At 41.0% G+C, this 15,913-nt stretch overlaps 1 protein-coding gene across 1 annotated transcript in view; it reads right to left on the minus strand.

Moving 5' to 3' along the window:
* Nucleotides 1-15,913, minus strand: part of SIK2 (salt inducible kinase 2) — a 160,661-nt gene that overhangs the window by 1,389 nt on the left and 143,359 nt on the right. Inside the window, exons 9-14 of the mRNA XM_072611135.1 lie at nt 14,075-14,239; nt 6,986-7,214; nt 6,313-6,597; nt 5,990-6,153; nt 1,104-1,214; nt 471-562 (exon numbers count right to left, since the gene is read on the minus strand). Coding sequence (XP_072467236.1) covers nt 471-562; nt 1,104-1,214; nt 5,990-6,153; nt 6,313-6,597; nt 6,986-7,214; nt 14,075-14,239 — 1,046 coding nt within the window. The remainder of the gene's footprint in view (nt 1-470; nt 563-1,103; nt 1,215-5,989; nt 6,154-6,312; nt 6,598-6,985; nt 7,215-14,074; nt 14,240-15,913) is intronic.

The raw sequence follows: 15,913 nt of genomic DNA on the forward strand, positions 1-15,913 counted from the left end.
CCTGCTGGCAAGACCAAGAATGGCCCAGGGAGCTGGCCATCGCCAATGTCTGAGTAGGGGTGAGCTCCTGGCATTCCTAAGCACTGAACTAAGAGACTGGGGGAATTGGTCCTCCTCGGGGCAGATTCTGAGAATGGGGCCTTGAAGGCATGCCTGACCAGTTCCCTTTTGCAGCACCTGGCACCTTGTTTGGTTTGCACTGTTCTCTCCAGAAACTGACCATGACAAAGAGTGGAGAAAAACCTCCAGAGGATTAAGAGGCACGGTTGATGCCTGTTACCCCTTGCCAGGCCAATCAGTGCTTTGGTTAATGCACTGCAGAACCAGCAGCTCTCCTGATTAGAGAGATGCTCACAGAAGACCAGAGGACGTTGTTCCTTCACATCTACCCTGGGGCAGCAGGTGGCCTCTGGCTGGCCCACACAGAGGCTCTACCAGGAGCAGAGATCCTGGTGACCCGGGGCCCCCACCTGTGCTCCTGCAGCTGCTGTTCCAGGCTCCGAGGAGGGTCCTTACAGTAGAGCTGGCAGGTGTTCTGGGCTTTGGACAGAAGACTGGGTTTCTGCAACATTTAAATAAGGGAATTCAGGAAAAATGAGCTTACCAGGATATATCAATTAAGACTTCTTGGGCCTGGAGGAAAATCTTGAAGAAGAATGAGCTAGAATCTTTGTAGGATCTGAGACTAATACATCACTGTTAAGTCACTGACAGGGCAGCAGACCCTTATAGGTAAACATGGAATGCAATCAAGAGGAGTGACAGCCGTTTTCAGTTTTGACCCTTCTCATTCCTCAGTTACTCACTTCTATAACTTGAAGAACTACAAGGATTAACTGGGTTTGAAAAATAAGTTACTTACTTTTTCAGATTAGGGTCAGTTGGGGAACACAGAGGGGTCAGGTTGTCCCAGATCAATCAATACCTCCAGGACATTTATTTTTCTGGGTTTTGATGCCAGATTTTGGCCCAGGGTATGGGTCTAGTTACATTCCCAGAAGCCACAGAGAGCACATAATGATAAGAACGCAGCAGCTCCCAGAACCAATGTTTGTTCTGCTCAGCGGCAGAGCCTGGCAGAGGAGGAAGGGGAAGGATCCCACCTGGAGTCTATGCTGCAGGTAATGGGTCTCGAGACTTTGCCGTCTGGACAGCTGTGGATGCACAGTGTTAGGGAAAACAGAGGCATTCTCCTGTGGCTGAGTGGCTTCCTCCTGACAAGGGGAAGAAGAGAAAGAAAAGTAACTTAAAATCCTCGATGAGGGTCCCAGTTTGTCACCTTAAGGACTATCAAGAAGAATCTCAACTCTTTGTAAGGTAGCACCGAGATTCCTTTGTGCTAGGCAGTGCAGGGGCTACTCCTTTGTGGGGAAATATGGCCAATCAAATGGAGACTGCAAGTTACTCCAGCGGTGCCAGATCACTGCCATCTCACAGCTGACTCTCCTGGACCTGGCACAGTAGTTCTTGTGCTCCAGGTACTTCTGCTGGCTCACAAGCAGGTCTCAGTATTCTCATACTTCAGTCCTCAGACACATCTGTGATTTCACTGATGGGGTAATCCTCCCTTCAGTGATGCAGAGTGCTCCTGGATCCATGTTTCTCATATCGTGGATTCCAATCTGTGTCTTTCCCTACTTAACATGATGGAGTTGGGGTGGGAGGAGTGGAGGGGAAAGCTCCTTGAAAGTTCTTAATGTTACATGGGTACAACGTAGCAGAAAGGCTGACCATCTACCACTTTTACTAGTCCAGCTTCTCTTTTGCTGAGATATCTCTTTGATATCTTTTATGCAAGCCTTAAAACCCAATTTGCTCCTGGTAACATGCTAAAGTCTATGCATGCTTCTGTATGGTCTTTTCATGGCACTTTGGATGACTCACAGTTTTTATGGAGACTATAGTTCCATATTTTCAACCACATAGTATCAAAGAAAAAATATTGATGTTAAAAATGGAATTTTATTTTATTTACTGGGGCAGCTAGTGGACAGAGTGCCAGGCCTGGAGTCAAGAATAACTGAATTCAAATGCAACCTGAGACATTTACTAGCTGTGGGACCCTGGGCGAATTATTTGACCACATTTGCCTCAGTTTCCTCATCTGTAAATGAACTGGAGAAGGAAATGGCAAACACTTCAGTATCTTTGGCAAGAAAACCCCAAATGGGGTCATGAAGAGTTGGACAGGACTGAAATGACTGAACACTAGCAACAACAGACATCATAGAAAGAATGTTGGTGTTAAAAATTGGTATTTTATTTTTAGGAAAGAGCTTGGGGTTAATGGAAGTGATGCAGAATTTCCCAAATGTAGTACAGCTCATTCTCTTTTCCCTGATTAATTCTGGGCCCAGATCATCATAATGCACCTGCAGTGCCTGCTCCAGATCTATGGACTGGTGACCCAGCTCTACTGTGGATCCAACAGCATGTCATACTTTGGACAACAGGTACTCTTTATCTACTTGGGTTTTCCTGTGTAGATTATTAAGTTGGATTCTTCTGCATGTTGTGAATCTCATTTCACAACCAATGCTCTACAGTTTACAGAACTTTAAGCAGACTTTAAGCACAATATCTGCAAACATGTAGAGGACTTTTTGCATTTGCACTCTGCCCTGACATCTTCTATGACTGTAATAAACACCTTCAGAGAGCACACGTGGCTCCTTGATTTTAATAATCAGAGGGCTGACTGTCAAAGACCTCTCTGTTGTGCCCTTTAAGGAATCTTATTCAACCCTATAAAATCTCAAAAACAATCAACAAAGAATAAAGCACAGTGGGATCTTGTGTTCTCTATGCTGCTAGTTCTCAATCTTTTTGGTCTCATGACTTCTTTATACTCTTAAAATTAATGAGGACTCTAAAGGGTCAATGTTTATGTGGATTATATCGACCATTATTCACTATATTAAAATTTCCTGATATTATTATGAAAAATTTTCACCTCCCAGACCCCCTGAAAGGGTGTTGGAGTCTCCAGGGATCCCTAGGTCACACTTTAAGAAATACTGCTCTGTTACTTCTCCTTGACAGAGGTCATCTTTGGGGTGATAGAACTCATGCCTTCAAATCAATCAATAATAATTTATTAAATCCATACTAAGGGATGAACTTTGTGCTAGGCAATAAGAATGCAATGACAAAATGAAACAGTTTCTATCTTTGGGGAGCTAATTTTCTGTGAGGAAAAATAACACACATATACAAATGGGTAAATATAACATCTACACAAAATAAATAGAGGTAGCCTGGAATAGGGGAAAGAACCATGGTTTTGCAATCAGAAGACTGGTTCAAGTCCTGTCACTGATGCTTATTGCCTGTATGACTTTGGGCAAGTCTTCAATTTGCTGGTCTGGAAGAGGAAGGGGTTGGACTCTGATGTCACTTCCAGTTCTAGATTTATAGTCTCATGTTCCTAAAGAGGAGCTAATTCTGTGTGAATACTAGTGGTTGGGGGGCATCAAGGGCATCACCTAATCTGAGCAATGAAAGAAGTTAGAGGTTTGAAAAAGCACAGACAAGAAGGGAGATGGTTCATGTAGGAGGCACAGCCTATGCAAAGGCATGGTGATAGGAGGTGAATGGCTGTGTGTGAGGAACAACAAAAAAGACCAAGGTACTCTCTATCTTGTATTTATGTGTATCCATTCTCTTGGTATTCTGTAAATATTTATATACATAATTGCCTCTCCCATTAAAATGTGAGCTCCCTTATTTTTTGTATCTGTAACCCCAGTGACTAGCACATGGTAAGTACTTGAATGCTTACTGATTAACTCAAAGTCATCTGAACAGAAATGATCAGTGAACAGGCAGGAACTGATGAAATAACTGAGACAGAGTGTGTAGTAAGAGAAAAGGGCCCAGTACAGGGCTTTAGGAGATACCCACAGGGAGAAGGAAAACCAAGAGATGGCAATGTCATAGAAATCTAGAGAGGAGAAACTTGTCAATAGGATCAAATGTTGTAAGGCAAAAAAAAGAACACAAAGTGAGAAAAAAAATCACTTTGACCTGGCCAGTACAATCACTGGTAACTTTGGTTTCAGCTGAGTGATGAGGTCAGAAGTCAGACTACATGGGGCTGAGAAGTAAGGAAGAAAACAGAAAGTAATGAAAGCAAGTAGGTGCCCATTTTCCAGGATTTTAACTGAGAAAGGAAGGCAAGAGAGAAGGTCATATTCTGAGGGAATGGTAGGGTCAAGTCAGAATTTTTTAAGGATGGTGGAGACCTGGGCATGCTTCTATACAGTTTGTAAGAAGCCAATAGAAAGGTAGAGATTGAAGCTTAGAGAAAAGAAATGATTTTGGGGACAATGTAGGGGAGAAAATGGCAGCAAGGGTCCAAGTGGAGGAATGGCCTTGGTGAAAAGGAGGGACACCTTTTCGTCAAATACTAGAGGAAAGGAAGAAAAAAAGTGATACTAAGATATTTTGAAATGTAGGAGAGAAGAGAGTGTTTATGGTGATTAATTAGCCTCCATTTCCTCACTAAAGACTAAGGCAATGTTCTTTCCTAAAAGGGTTAATGATGGGGGTAGTCACATAGGAGACTTGAGGACAGAGGATAAGACTGGATATAGCTGTTCTAGAGAATCTGTTGGAGAGAATTAGGGAGGAGTCAAGATTGCCTTGGTGTAGTGAGGGCCCAGGTGAGAATAGCTAACATATGTAGTAGACTCAGTATGGTTATGCGATTTTCTCCAGTTCCAGTCAGCAATACATGAGTAGGAAAGGAGGGGGTCTATGGTAGGTATAATCCAGGGTTTAAGACTGGCAAGGGTAAAGCAACAGTACGATAAGGAGGCAAGGGATTTGAGACTGGTAAATTCTAGATTTAAGGCTGGGAAAGGAAGTGGAAAGTGAAGCCAGATCATGGGTGAAGGACTGGGAGATTATGAAGAGGGTGAATAACAGCTTTAGGGGAAGTAGGGCATTGAAAGAGAGGAGAAATGATAAAAAAGTCATGGCTGAAGAGGAGAATTTAAAAATTCTTTATCCTGAAAGTGGAGCACTTATGAACAACTGTGAGATCAAGGGTGTGAGTTGGGTGGCGCTGCAATGGAATGAAATGTAGCCTAGTTGAGGAGTCTAAGGAACTTTGACCTAAAGGAGGTATGAAGGATCATCAACTTGCAAGATGAAGTCATCTAGCATGACAGCAGGGAATGGGGCAGAGAGGAAAGCCAGGTACTGAACTTCATGAGAAAGAAGAGAGAATGACTTGGAGACAAGTAGATAACTACCATGAGGATATGGCTAGGATGATATATGTGGATAGAGTGACCTACCCTGGAGGTAAGGATGCTGAGAAGCTGCAGCAGGGGTCTGATAATGGCAATAGGAAGGAAGGCTTACACCTGCTCCTCTTGGACCAGAAAACTGAAGGTCATCAAGGAAGGTATATCCAATACTGGAAAAGACAGCCAGGAATGCAATATCTTTGGGAGCAGAGAAGAATGGGAGAAGAATCCAGGTCTTTATCAGTGCCAGACATGCAAGGAACATAAGAGGTAGAAGTCTAAAATGAGGGGAAATGTCTTAATGATGGAATTCTAGAAAGCATAATGGAAAGAACAGGAAGAGCTAGACTGGAATCTGGGAGTCCATGAAAGTGGATACACAAGGAAAAAGTGGACTGCTGGGGAGCTCAGGCTTCATCATCGTTGGGGCTGAGAGAATAAGAGTTAAGAGTTTAGTAGTTAAGACAGTATGAGAATGGTGTGGGGATGTAGTACCTTTTGTATGAAAAAGTCATGGCTCCAGAGCTTCCATATGCTGTGGAATTCAGTTTGGAATGCTTAGTTCTGTGGGGGACTTTACTGATGTTAAGTTAACAAGAAAAAAGTTAGGTTAACCTTCGGGTGCTAACCTGAAGGTTCTGGACAGAAGGAGGACTTGTTTATAGTTATGTGTTTCCAGGACTACTGTGTACCTTGAACTTGCACACATTATATAAAGGGCCTCCAGCACCCACCTGTGAGGCACTGCTGACGAGGTCTTGGAGCTGAGGAGCTGCTGAGGCTAAGCTAGGTTCTGCCTCTGACCCCATCTGTTCATACAGCAACTGGACTTTGTTCAGTTCAAGAATTCCTTTGGTTCGAGCCAAGTTCTGAAGATGCTGCCTAAATGCTACAAGCCCTAAAAAAAAGAAAATTAAAGAAAAAGAACAAAAAAGTGCAGACAAGTACCCAAGGTATTTTAGTAAATAATCTAACAAACATGATTACAAAGCCCCACTTAGCTCCTATTGTTTATAATTTTGAAAACTGGCCGAAAAGTAGAGAACAGAAGAGTTACCTTGTGTGAGAGAGGTATCTGATGCCCTTCGGCCTTCTCGGAAGCTTACTGGGGACCTGTTGTGAGCCTCTCGTTTCTGTGAGCTTAGCGCCTGCATGGCTGGATTGGCAGGTCGTATGCTTATGAAAGGAGGCGTCAAGCGATGTGTAGGCTGATTGGCCAACATGATGTCCTTCAGAGATGGGGTATCCTCCAGAAAGTTCAGATCCCTCTGAATGGATCCCATGTCATACTCAGAATCCACACTGCCCAAGGAGGGGTGATCGTTCACAGAAAAGACTTTTCCTTCAAAAACCAATAAAACAGATATAACCAAAAACAGTAAATCTTTCTTTGGGCATGTGATGCATAGCACAGCCTGCTAATTAATCAACCAATAGTTTCATAAACTTTTCACATTTCTAGGCTAAATTTTCTAGGGATGAAATGAACTATATTCCCAACCCCCAAATTTGAGAACAAATATAACGGACACGTTAGCACCAGTAGATGAGAACTCCTGAAAATGTCCAGATACACTGGGTTCTAGGATTTGTTGCTATATGGGTTATATAAAAAGTGAACACAGACTAAAACTTAGGACTTGATTCTTAAATGTAACCGACAACTCTCCGGTGGTAAGGGTACAAGTGAAATACTGAAAGTTTGACCTGATACCTATCCCAGTGTTTACCTGTGCCAGGCATCATGACTAGCTGATTGGTCACTTCTGCCAGTGTGTGACGTCTCTGCCCACAGCGTGTTGATTGGAAAGCATCAAATGTATGGCTGGGCTCTTCCTCAGACTCTCCTTCTGCCTCTATTCCTTCATCAATGGAGGTCTCCATCATATTACTAGGCAGGGATTGGCATCCTTTTCTCATCATTATGGGGGGCACTGGGTCTAGCAGACAACCATTCACCTACAATATCAAGAGTATGAGAGTAAAAATCATCAGTCACTGCTCTGCTGAAACACTAGATGTTTCTATAAAAGAAGATGGCACAGTTGTTCAGTCATTTTTCAGTTATGTCCAACTCTATGTGACCCCATTCAGGGCTTTCTTGGCAGATATATTTCCTTCTCCAGCTCATTTTACAGATGAAGAAAGCAAGGCAAACAGTGTTAAGTAACTTGCCCAGGGTCACCCATCTTAGTAAGTGTCTGAAGCCAGATTTGAACTCAGGAAGATAAGTGTTTCTGACTGCAGGCCTGGCACTCTATCCACTGTGCCACCTAGCTGCCCTAAGATGGTATAGACTTTGGAACAAAATGTAAACTTAATGAAATATGGAATCCTCATGTGGCATTTTGTTAAAGATTTAGGACCAAATCCCCATGATTAATCTAAGGATGATATACAATCATTGACATAGGGAGGTAGTGGATATCTCAGGATGGGCCAGGATGCCAGTAAATATCCTGAAAACCACTTTGATAGGAGGTACTATTATCTTAAGAGTGGGATAGTGGGAGTTGGGGTTTAGGGCAGAACCCACTTGCAAAATTTAGAAGAAATAAACCTGTTGTATTTTAAATAAACAAATTTGCAAGGCTAAAGGCACCTATACTGTATATACACACATATTACATATATATATATATAAAATTTTCCCTCCAATTACATGTTAAATTTTTTTTTAACATTTGGTTTTTTTTTTATTAAAGTTTTGAGTTCCAAATTCTATGCCTCCTTCTCTTCCCTCCCTTCCCCATTCCTTGAGATGGTAAGCAATCAGAAATAGGCTATACAATCATGTAAAATATTTCCCTGTTAGTCATTTTGTACAAGAAGACTTGTAAAGCAATGAAAGAAAGAAAGTTAAAAAAAAAGATTTAGGACCAAAGCTTCAGGCAAGACCACTGCTCTGCTGTCCACAAGATAAAGGCCTGCTCTACCACAGACTGGCATCTTCTTTGAGGCTGTTCTTTCTGTGGTTCTGCCTTCTCAGAGGTACTCCATACTGGGGAAAAGGGGGAGAAAAAGCGAAGCAGTGGAGAGGAACAAGAGCTCATTTGTTGTACTGTTCAGGAGGGAGGAACCTCCAATATTCTTCATGTTTTGAAGCCATAAACTACTCCAGAAGGTTCCCAGCACACTTCTGTTACCACAATCATACTTTCTGCCCACTGGATTTAACTTTTATCGTCCCCATGTGCCTGCGGTACCTAAGTGTGAACATTCTCCATTATGGCTGGAAACACAACAAAGGACTGAAATAATACTGCAAATGGTCAATGTCTTCCATTACAGAATAATAAATGACTTACATGCCCCCAAATCCAGGAGAGGTTAATGAATGCCAGAGTACTGAACTCACTCTGCGCAGACAACACTTCCAACAGAGATTAGCTCAGTTCCACTCAGAGGTGAGAATCTGGCATGGGGGAGCTTTTAGAAGCTATTGCCAAGAAAGCCCACTTACACTTGAAAGGTCCACAACAGGGTGGACAGAAGCATCCGGAAAGGAACTGTAGTCTGGCTCTCTCCTGGATGATAAAAGTTCCAAGAAAAAGCAAGTCTTTGTCTTGATACTCAAACTGTGCCGCCACTTTGTGTAATCATGTATACCCTGATAACAGCTTCTGAGAAACAGGGGAACTCAGTTCTAAACAACACTGTCACCTGGAAGACAGTGTAGAATGATTCTTTCCTTTGGAAGCTAGACAGACCCATCAGTGAGGTAAAGTAGGAGTTTCTTCGGCCAGAACCTTCCCCTTCCCTGGGGCCAATTGTTCCGGAGGAATTTTAGGTTCTTTATTTGGAGAGGGAGACTTGGGTGACTCAGACCTTTGTTTGCCGGTGTGCCATGAAAATAGCTTTGAGGTTGTGCCATCCTTGGGCATTTTAAAGAAAGAGCACTTGGAGATGAAGTCAAGTAAGGTCTCCAAAGGAGGGTTTCTGCCCAGTCTCCTGGCACCCCACAACTCTAATCCTGACAGTTACTTCTATTCTCAGCCTGGACTTTCCCCAGGCTTCACCCTTTCTTAGGTCGCTCAGTCTTCCAGAACCAAGCAGCTTCCTGAGAAGCATCTTCTAACTCCCACTTTGGCTTCTGAGACCTGTGCATACTCTACTGATTCAGTTTTCTGACACTGTCCAGGCACGTAATCATTCCATTTACTGGATGCCTACTTCATCTGAGAGATTTCAAGGACACAAAGATGGGGAAGCAAATAAGGTCACACTGCAAAGATCAGGGAGTGGAGCAGACTAAGTATGTTGCTGTTCAACAATGTTTAATTTATAATTTCTACTAACATCTTATTAGTGAGCAGGGACTGATGTGGATATCACAGTAGATCAGTTGTTATAACCACTTGGATACTCACAAAAATTTGCTACACACTGCTGTGACTCCTGGAGAAAAGAAACATCTACTTTTTGCTTCTTGGATGACAGAGACAGAAGGTTTGAATAGGCATAACTATGGGCTGCACAGCTCTACCTCACTCAAATCTAATTCAAGCACATGTCATTGGTCCTCTTTGAGAATGAAGGATCAACAACCACAACAGGTTTGCCCTGTACTTAAAAAGAGCAGACATTCATAGTGTCTTTTCTTTCTGGCACTCAGAGCCTTGCCCACCTGACCCTAGGTCATCTTTGGAAGAGGGCAACTTGATGGCACACCAAATGGATCCAGGAAAAGCTTGTGTTCACCATAGTCTTTGAGAAAGGGTAGTCTCTTAACTGTTAACTACAGCTTGGATTTGGGGAAATGAATGTTTTTATATATGATTAACCCATTTCCTCATGAGGTAATGGTGGAGAGGGTAGCCAGAATAATCTCTTGCTCTTATCAGCACACTTCAGAATCTGCTCTTTGTTGTAGCATATCCTTCTCCTATCAGTAAGAGCTGCTTAAATAGCCAGGTGATAAGACCAGGAGAAGACATTTTCAGATGCCCTCAGATGCCCTGATCAAGTTTAAGAATGTGTTCAAAAGTGGCCACCATTCTCTGGTTATGGCACAGCTGCTCTTGTCACAGGAAGCTTCTTGCCCTCCATACTAGGCTATTCTCCTCAGTCTGGTTTTAACAATTACCATTTATATAGAGTTGTAAGGCTTACTTTCCTCCAAGAACACTGTAAAGTAGGCAGTGAAAGTATTAGCCCTATTTTACAGATGGAGAAAGTGAGGCTCAAAGATGCTAAATAATGACTTGAATGTGATTATCTAACTTAAAAATAAGCTCAGGTTTCCTGACTCTAAGTCTACCTGTAACTCTTTTTTTCCATTATCTCATACCATCATAGGGAGGAAGCACTATGAATTCTAAGTATTCTGTCAGAGACCTGGCCCATGTTCTTCTTGTTCTTCCCTCGTTTGTCAGATTGGCCAAAGAGCCAAAAGCAGTTACTATGCCTGGCACAGACCATCTTATTCTGGCATTAAAACGGGCAAAGGTACCATTATCACACATTGTAACCTTAGTAGCAACAATAAAAAGTGCTTGTGTAACACTGGGAATGAAAGGCATCCACACTTGGCATCTGGACCGATTATTGATCAGATGAAATGGGATAAAATAATGCTTTCAACATCAGTTTGGGATTTCCTTCTTCCCAATACTTTAAAACTTTGGACATTCAGTGGCAAAAATAGCCGGCAAGTTTTCTGTGATATCAGCTATTAGAAATAAGATATTTTGTTCTAGAAATAATCTCTGCTGCCTGAGACACATGAATCAGAGGACTTCTAAAATGTAACAAGATCTGGACAGATCTCTAAAACTTTGAAAGACATTCCTTTTTCCTTCTCCTTGAAGTCAGTTCACAATTATAAGAAATTATACACACAGAAGTCAGTGAAGAGTTTAGGACAGAAATGGGATTCACAACAGTCAGTGCTCCTATCAACAAGGGATAAGGCTTTTTGCTCTATCATGGAAAAAAATGCTTGAAAAGTAAGAGGTTCCTGCACCAATAAATAGTATCATTTATAGCCAACAAAAATAGCAGAAATAAAATTATATTATACCACTGCATTTTGAAACAAATGTCACTGTTGTCTGAAAATTCATCACTATCCACACATTTTCATGGCCCAATTTCCCCCCTTTTGGTGGGCAGAAGAGGAGTGGTAATTTGGAAAATCTTATTATTGGACTCTGTGGTCCCCTCAAAATGAAAACAGGAAGGGATTATGAAATACATAGAAACACTTCTTTGCAGCACTCACCACCTTCAGAACAACAAATATAACCCCAAAATTCATTCTACAAACTCAAAATGAGACCAAGTACCAGTTTTCAGTGTCCATTTGTAGCTACCTTTGCCATGACCCTAAGCTTACTTCTACTGTTCAGAATATTTGGGCTGATAACCTGAATGTAGGGCAGCAAAGCAGACAGAATATTGGACCTGCTGCAAGGAAGCCCTGGATTTTATTACCACCTTTAACACTTAATGGCTGGGTGAACACATGAAAACTCACTTAATTCTGAGCCTCAGTTTTCTCATCTGTAAAATAGAAATAATAATACCTGTTAAGTACTTCCATCCCAGTGGTACTGTGAGCCTCAGATGAAGCAATGTACAAAGGTTTTGCAAACATTAAAACCTACACAAAACCATCACTTATCATCTGCCAACAAAATAATCATGAATATTATCAATGCAGATGCAGGATACTGAAAGTACTACCATTCCCTAACAGACTCAGGGATGAATGCAGTCTATCAAGAATATTTTAGACAGCTGTAAATAATCAAGAAGTTTGGATGAGAAGGGATCATGGAATTTGGAGCTTGGAGACATCTAGTCTAACCCTATTCATTTCACAAATAACAAAACTGAGGCCTGGAGAGGTGAAGTGATTTCTCCAAAGTTATATAGGTAAAACTGGACCAGGATTTGAACTCAGGTCCTCTAATTCCAAATTAAGAGGCCTCTATCTCTTATGCTACATGGACTCCTTAAGGTCTATCCCTGGCTCCTCTGGGACTGGAACCTGAGAGGTCTCATATTTTTAAGGAAGATCATAGGTCACCATAAATATCCTAGGGAGATGCAGTCCCCTTGAAATTTACTATAAATGTCAGTAACTGAGGACAGGAATGAAATTAGTGAATATATGAAGTTATGAAATGCTTCCTAAAAAATATGTTAGAAAATGCTATAACCAAATGCACATCAATCAAACTGAACACAGAGATGAGCTGTAGTCATATCTGACAAACCCTTAGAGCTATAGAGTTGAAGGAATGGATTATCTATTTCAACTCCTTTTCAAATCCCCTTTCTACCATCCCCAAGTGGTCATCCCACCTCTTCTTAAACACTGTCAGAAGCAAGACGTGTCCTGCTGGCTGAGTCAGCTCACTCCAGTTTTCTAAGGTTCTAATAGTTCCTATGTGTAGTGATTTATAGGTCCCAAAGGAGGCAGCATTAGGGAGGAGAACAAGCTAACAAAAATATAACAAGCAAAAAACAGACTTAGCTGGTTTGCATAGCAGAGTTATCCCAGGACTCTTGAATTGTTCCCTCCGTACAAAAGCCTCAAGTACACTCTGAATCCTCCCCCTTATCATTTTCCCTAGTTTGTTCCCTAGTTACAATAAAATTTGCACTCTTTAAGATAATCGCTCACTCTAAATAATAATGCAGACAGTGTCCCATTTGCATGTTTGGGGCCTGATGCCCTCATAGATGAAATTTTAATACTCTATGTTTGTCCTTCACAGAGCTTCAAAAGAGGTGAGGTTTTTTTTTGGGGGGGGGGCCTTCTAATTTCTTCTCTCCCAACTTGTGTCCATATTACAAGTATGCAAAGAAATGGAATAAGATGAGTTTTCTGACCAAGTGGGAAGGGAGGTAGTAGTAGTTCATAGGGTATACTGAACACCATTCTAAGCAGACAAATAAACCTTCTAAGTGTGAAAGAGTAGAGAAAGAAAAGCCTATCCCCGCAAATGACAATGTGTGTAGTAGTTATCATCACAACCTCTAAAGGTTAGCAGCAGCTCAGTTTTATATCTTATCAAAAGCACTGCATTCCTGTTTCATCCTAGCACTGAACTGTCTGCTCTCCATCTGAAATGGAATGTCATTTATACATATGCAAAAACTCATCTCCTTCAACTATGACCAAACTCCATCTATTTTAATTAGCAAGAAGATAGTTTCATGAGTTTACAGAACCACAGGAGAATCAGAGAGTAGTGGGAACAACAAACAAGGCCAAACTTTGTCCTTTGGAATAACTATTTTACAGCTATTTAGAAGTACTTTTTTCTTCTCCCCTCCCCTCAAAAAGTCCCCAAAACATAAAACCCCTCCAACTCACTAAAAGGAAAATGAGAAGGGACCTGGGTCTTTGAGGAACAGAGGAAAAACTTTTCAGAGGCAATGTGCTATAGCGGAGAGAGTGCTGAATTTGGAGGCTGGATCCTGCCTGGTCCAGCACTGACAAGCCACATGACCACAGGCAAATCACTTAACCTCTTAGCCTCAGTGTCTTTCTCTGTAACATAGGGATAACAATACTTCAGTGCTTCCCTCAGGGAACCATTGTGAAGATAAAATAAGATGTATACAGTGCTTTCCAAAACTTAAAAGTGCTACATAAATTTCAGTTATTAGGGCACAAAAGAAAAGTTCCAAACTAGGAAAATATCTAATTGATTACTGCAGAGGTACATGACTAGTATTTTTCCATGGATTCTTTTTGTAGTACCCTCCAGTTTGTGCGATTGAAAAACTGCCACTGCTGAATGCTGTGAGGAAACCAAACCTCCCATGAATTCAGCTCTGAACTATGTAAGAACACACTGTACCTTTGGTGTTTCAACTCGTTCTTCCTCCATGAATGTTGCCTCAGCCTGGCATCCAGAACTGGGAAAGGAAAAGGCCTCCACATTTGATGTCTGAGGGAGGATGGGGGACCTCATCAGTCTCATGTTCTGTGAACGTATGGTCATTGGGGGACCAACAGTTTGTGCCTGTAGAGCAAGAAGAATATATTCTGGTAAAATAAACACAATCCATCACAAACAAATAAGTTCAAAAAATAATATTCTTTGGGTACAAATAAAAAACAATCAAATGTTGAATTGTTGGTAGACAGTTATTTCTCCTATATAATAAGAGGAAAGGTCTGATATGTATAGCATTAATAAGGCACATTTATATGTTCTGAAATGATCTGACACATTAATTGTCCCAATGTTGGACTCTGGTCTCTGATTTTCACTATAGTTCCAAGTTGTGGGGCATGACTACGTCAGAGTGGCAGGGGATGTTTTGAGCAGGTCTCTGAACATGTATGTATCCCATGTTGTTTTGTTATATTTGTATTTTTGTGTGATAGGAGATAAAATATCTCTGTTGCTATGGTTGGAGTCAGCAAAACAAAAAAAGATGAGGGGAAGCAGAGGTGGAAAAAAAATATTCATTCACAGACTATTTACTCACCCATGAGAGAATGAGATTTATCTTGCATATCTCCATTCCACCCAGGTAATAGTGTAATCTGTGGTACTGAGCTTATTCTTGGAAAAAATGAACTTGCTTTAGAATGCTTCCAGTGACTCTGACTGCCTCTTGCCTTTAATGTCTTTTCTGCTAGGTATTCAAGGCTAACTGGCATAAGAAATACTTCTTTCAAAACAGGAGGAGAATTTGAAAGGTAGGAGGAGAGGGAAAGGAAAAGAAAGGAGTGAAAAAGGAGAAGGTAGGAAAGAAGAGTGCCTATTCTTTGTGATATGAATAGGGATTCTTTAATGCTATTATGGGACATGAAAAATGCTGTTTTAAAGAATGAACAGGATTATTGGTTTCCTACTCTCTATTTACATAAATCATACTCATTATATGGATACATAGAACAACTTGGGAGAATGTTCACCATACTGCATACTTTGGAAAGGTAGGGAAGGATTGCCAGGACAGCTAGTACATTTTATATTTATGGAACAAAAGGGAACAAATGATCATTTTCTAGGATTTATTTCTCCATGAAATGCTAGCTCCCTTCCATGAAATATGGTCTCATTAGTTATGTGCTGGTTCTACCATCTCACCAGGTACTCAACAATTCTTCAAATTAGTACACAATTAGGTCTCTCATTAGTATGATAAAGGAAAAAAAATGTAAATGAAAGCAAACACTAGTGAATTACTATGAAATTTTCGCCAAAATGGAAATTTCTCCCTAAATTTTATTGGATTTTTTATAAAGCAGTAAATACATCTTTAAAATGGTTTTTCTTATTGCCTGACATGAGATGCAACCAAAGAAGTACCAGGTGTTCAAAAGTCACCACAAGTGTGCAAAAGTAGCTACCTGCTTGGTAAAGTGTTAACAATGAACGTCTCCAAATCTCAAATCTTAAGCCTGGCAGGGAACTAACTCAAAGACCATCTAGGTTCAACTTTCTCATTTGACAGTTGAAGAATTTAACACCAGATTTAAATTTCTTTTATTTTTTAAATAATATTTTATTTTTTCCCCCAATTACTTGCCAAGACAATTTTCAGCATTCAGTTTTTAGAAGATTTTGAGTTCTAAATCCTCCCTCCCCTTTCTAAAATGGCAGGCAATTTGATACAGGTTATATATGTGCTATCCTGTAAAACATATTTCCATATTAGTCAACAGCTGTGTAAGAAGAAAC

This window comes from Notamacropus eugenii, chromosome 5, assembly GCF_028372415.1.
Source record: "Notamacropus eugenii isolate mMacEug1 chromosome 5, mMacEug1.pri_v2, whole genome shotgun sequence".
NCBI lineage: Eukaryota > Metazoa > Chordata > Mammalia > Diprotodontia > Macropodidae > Notamacropus > Notamacropus eugenii.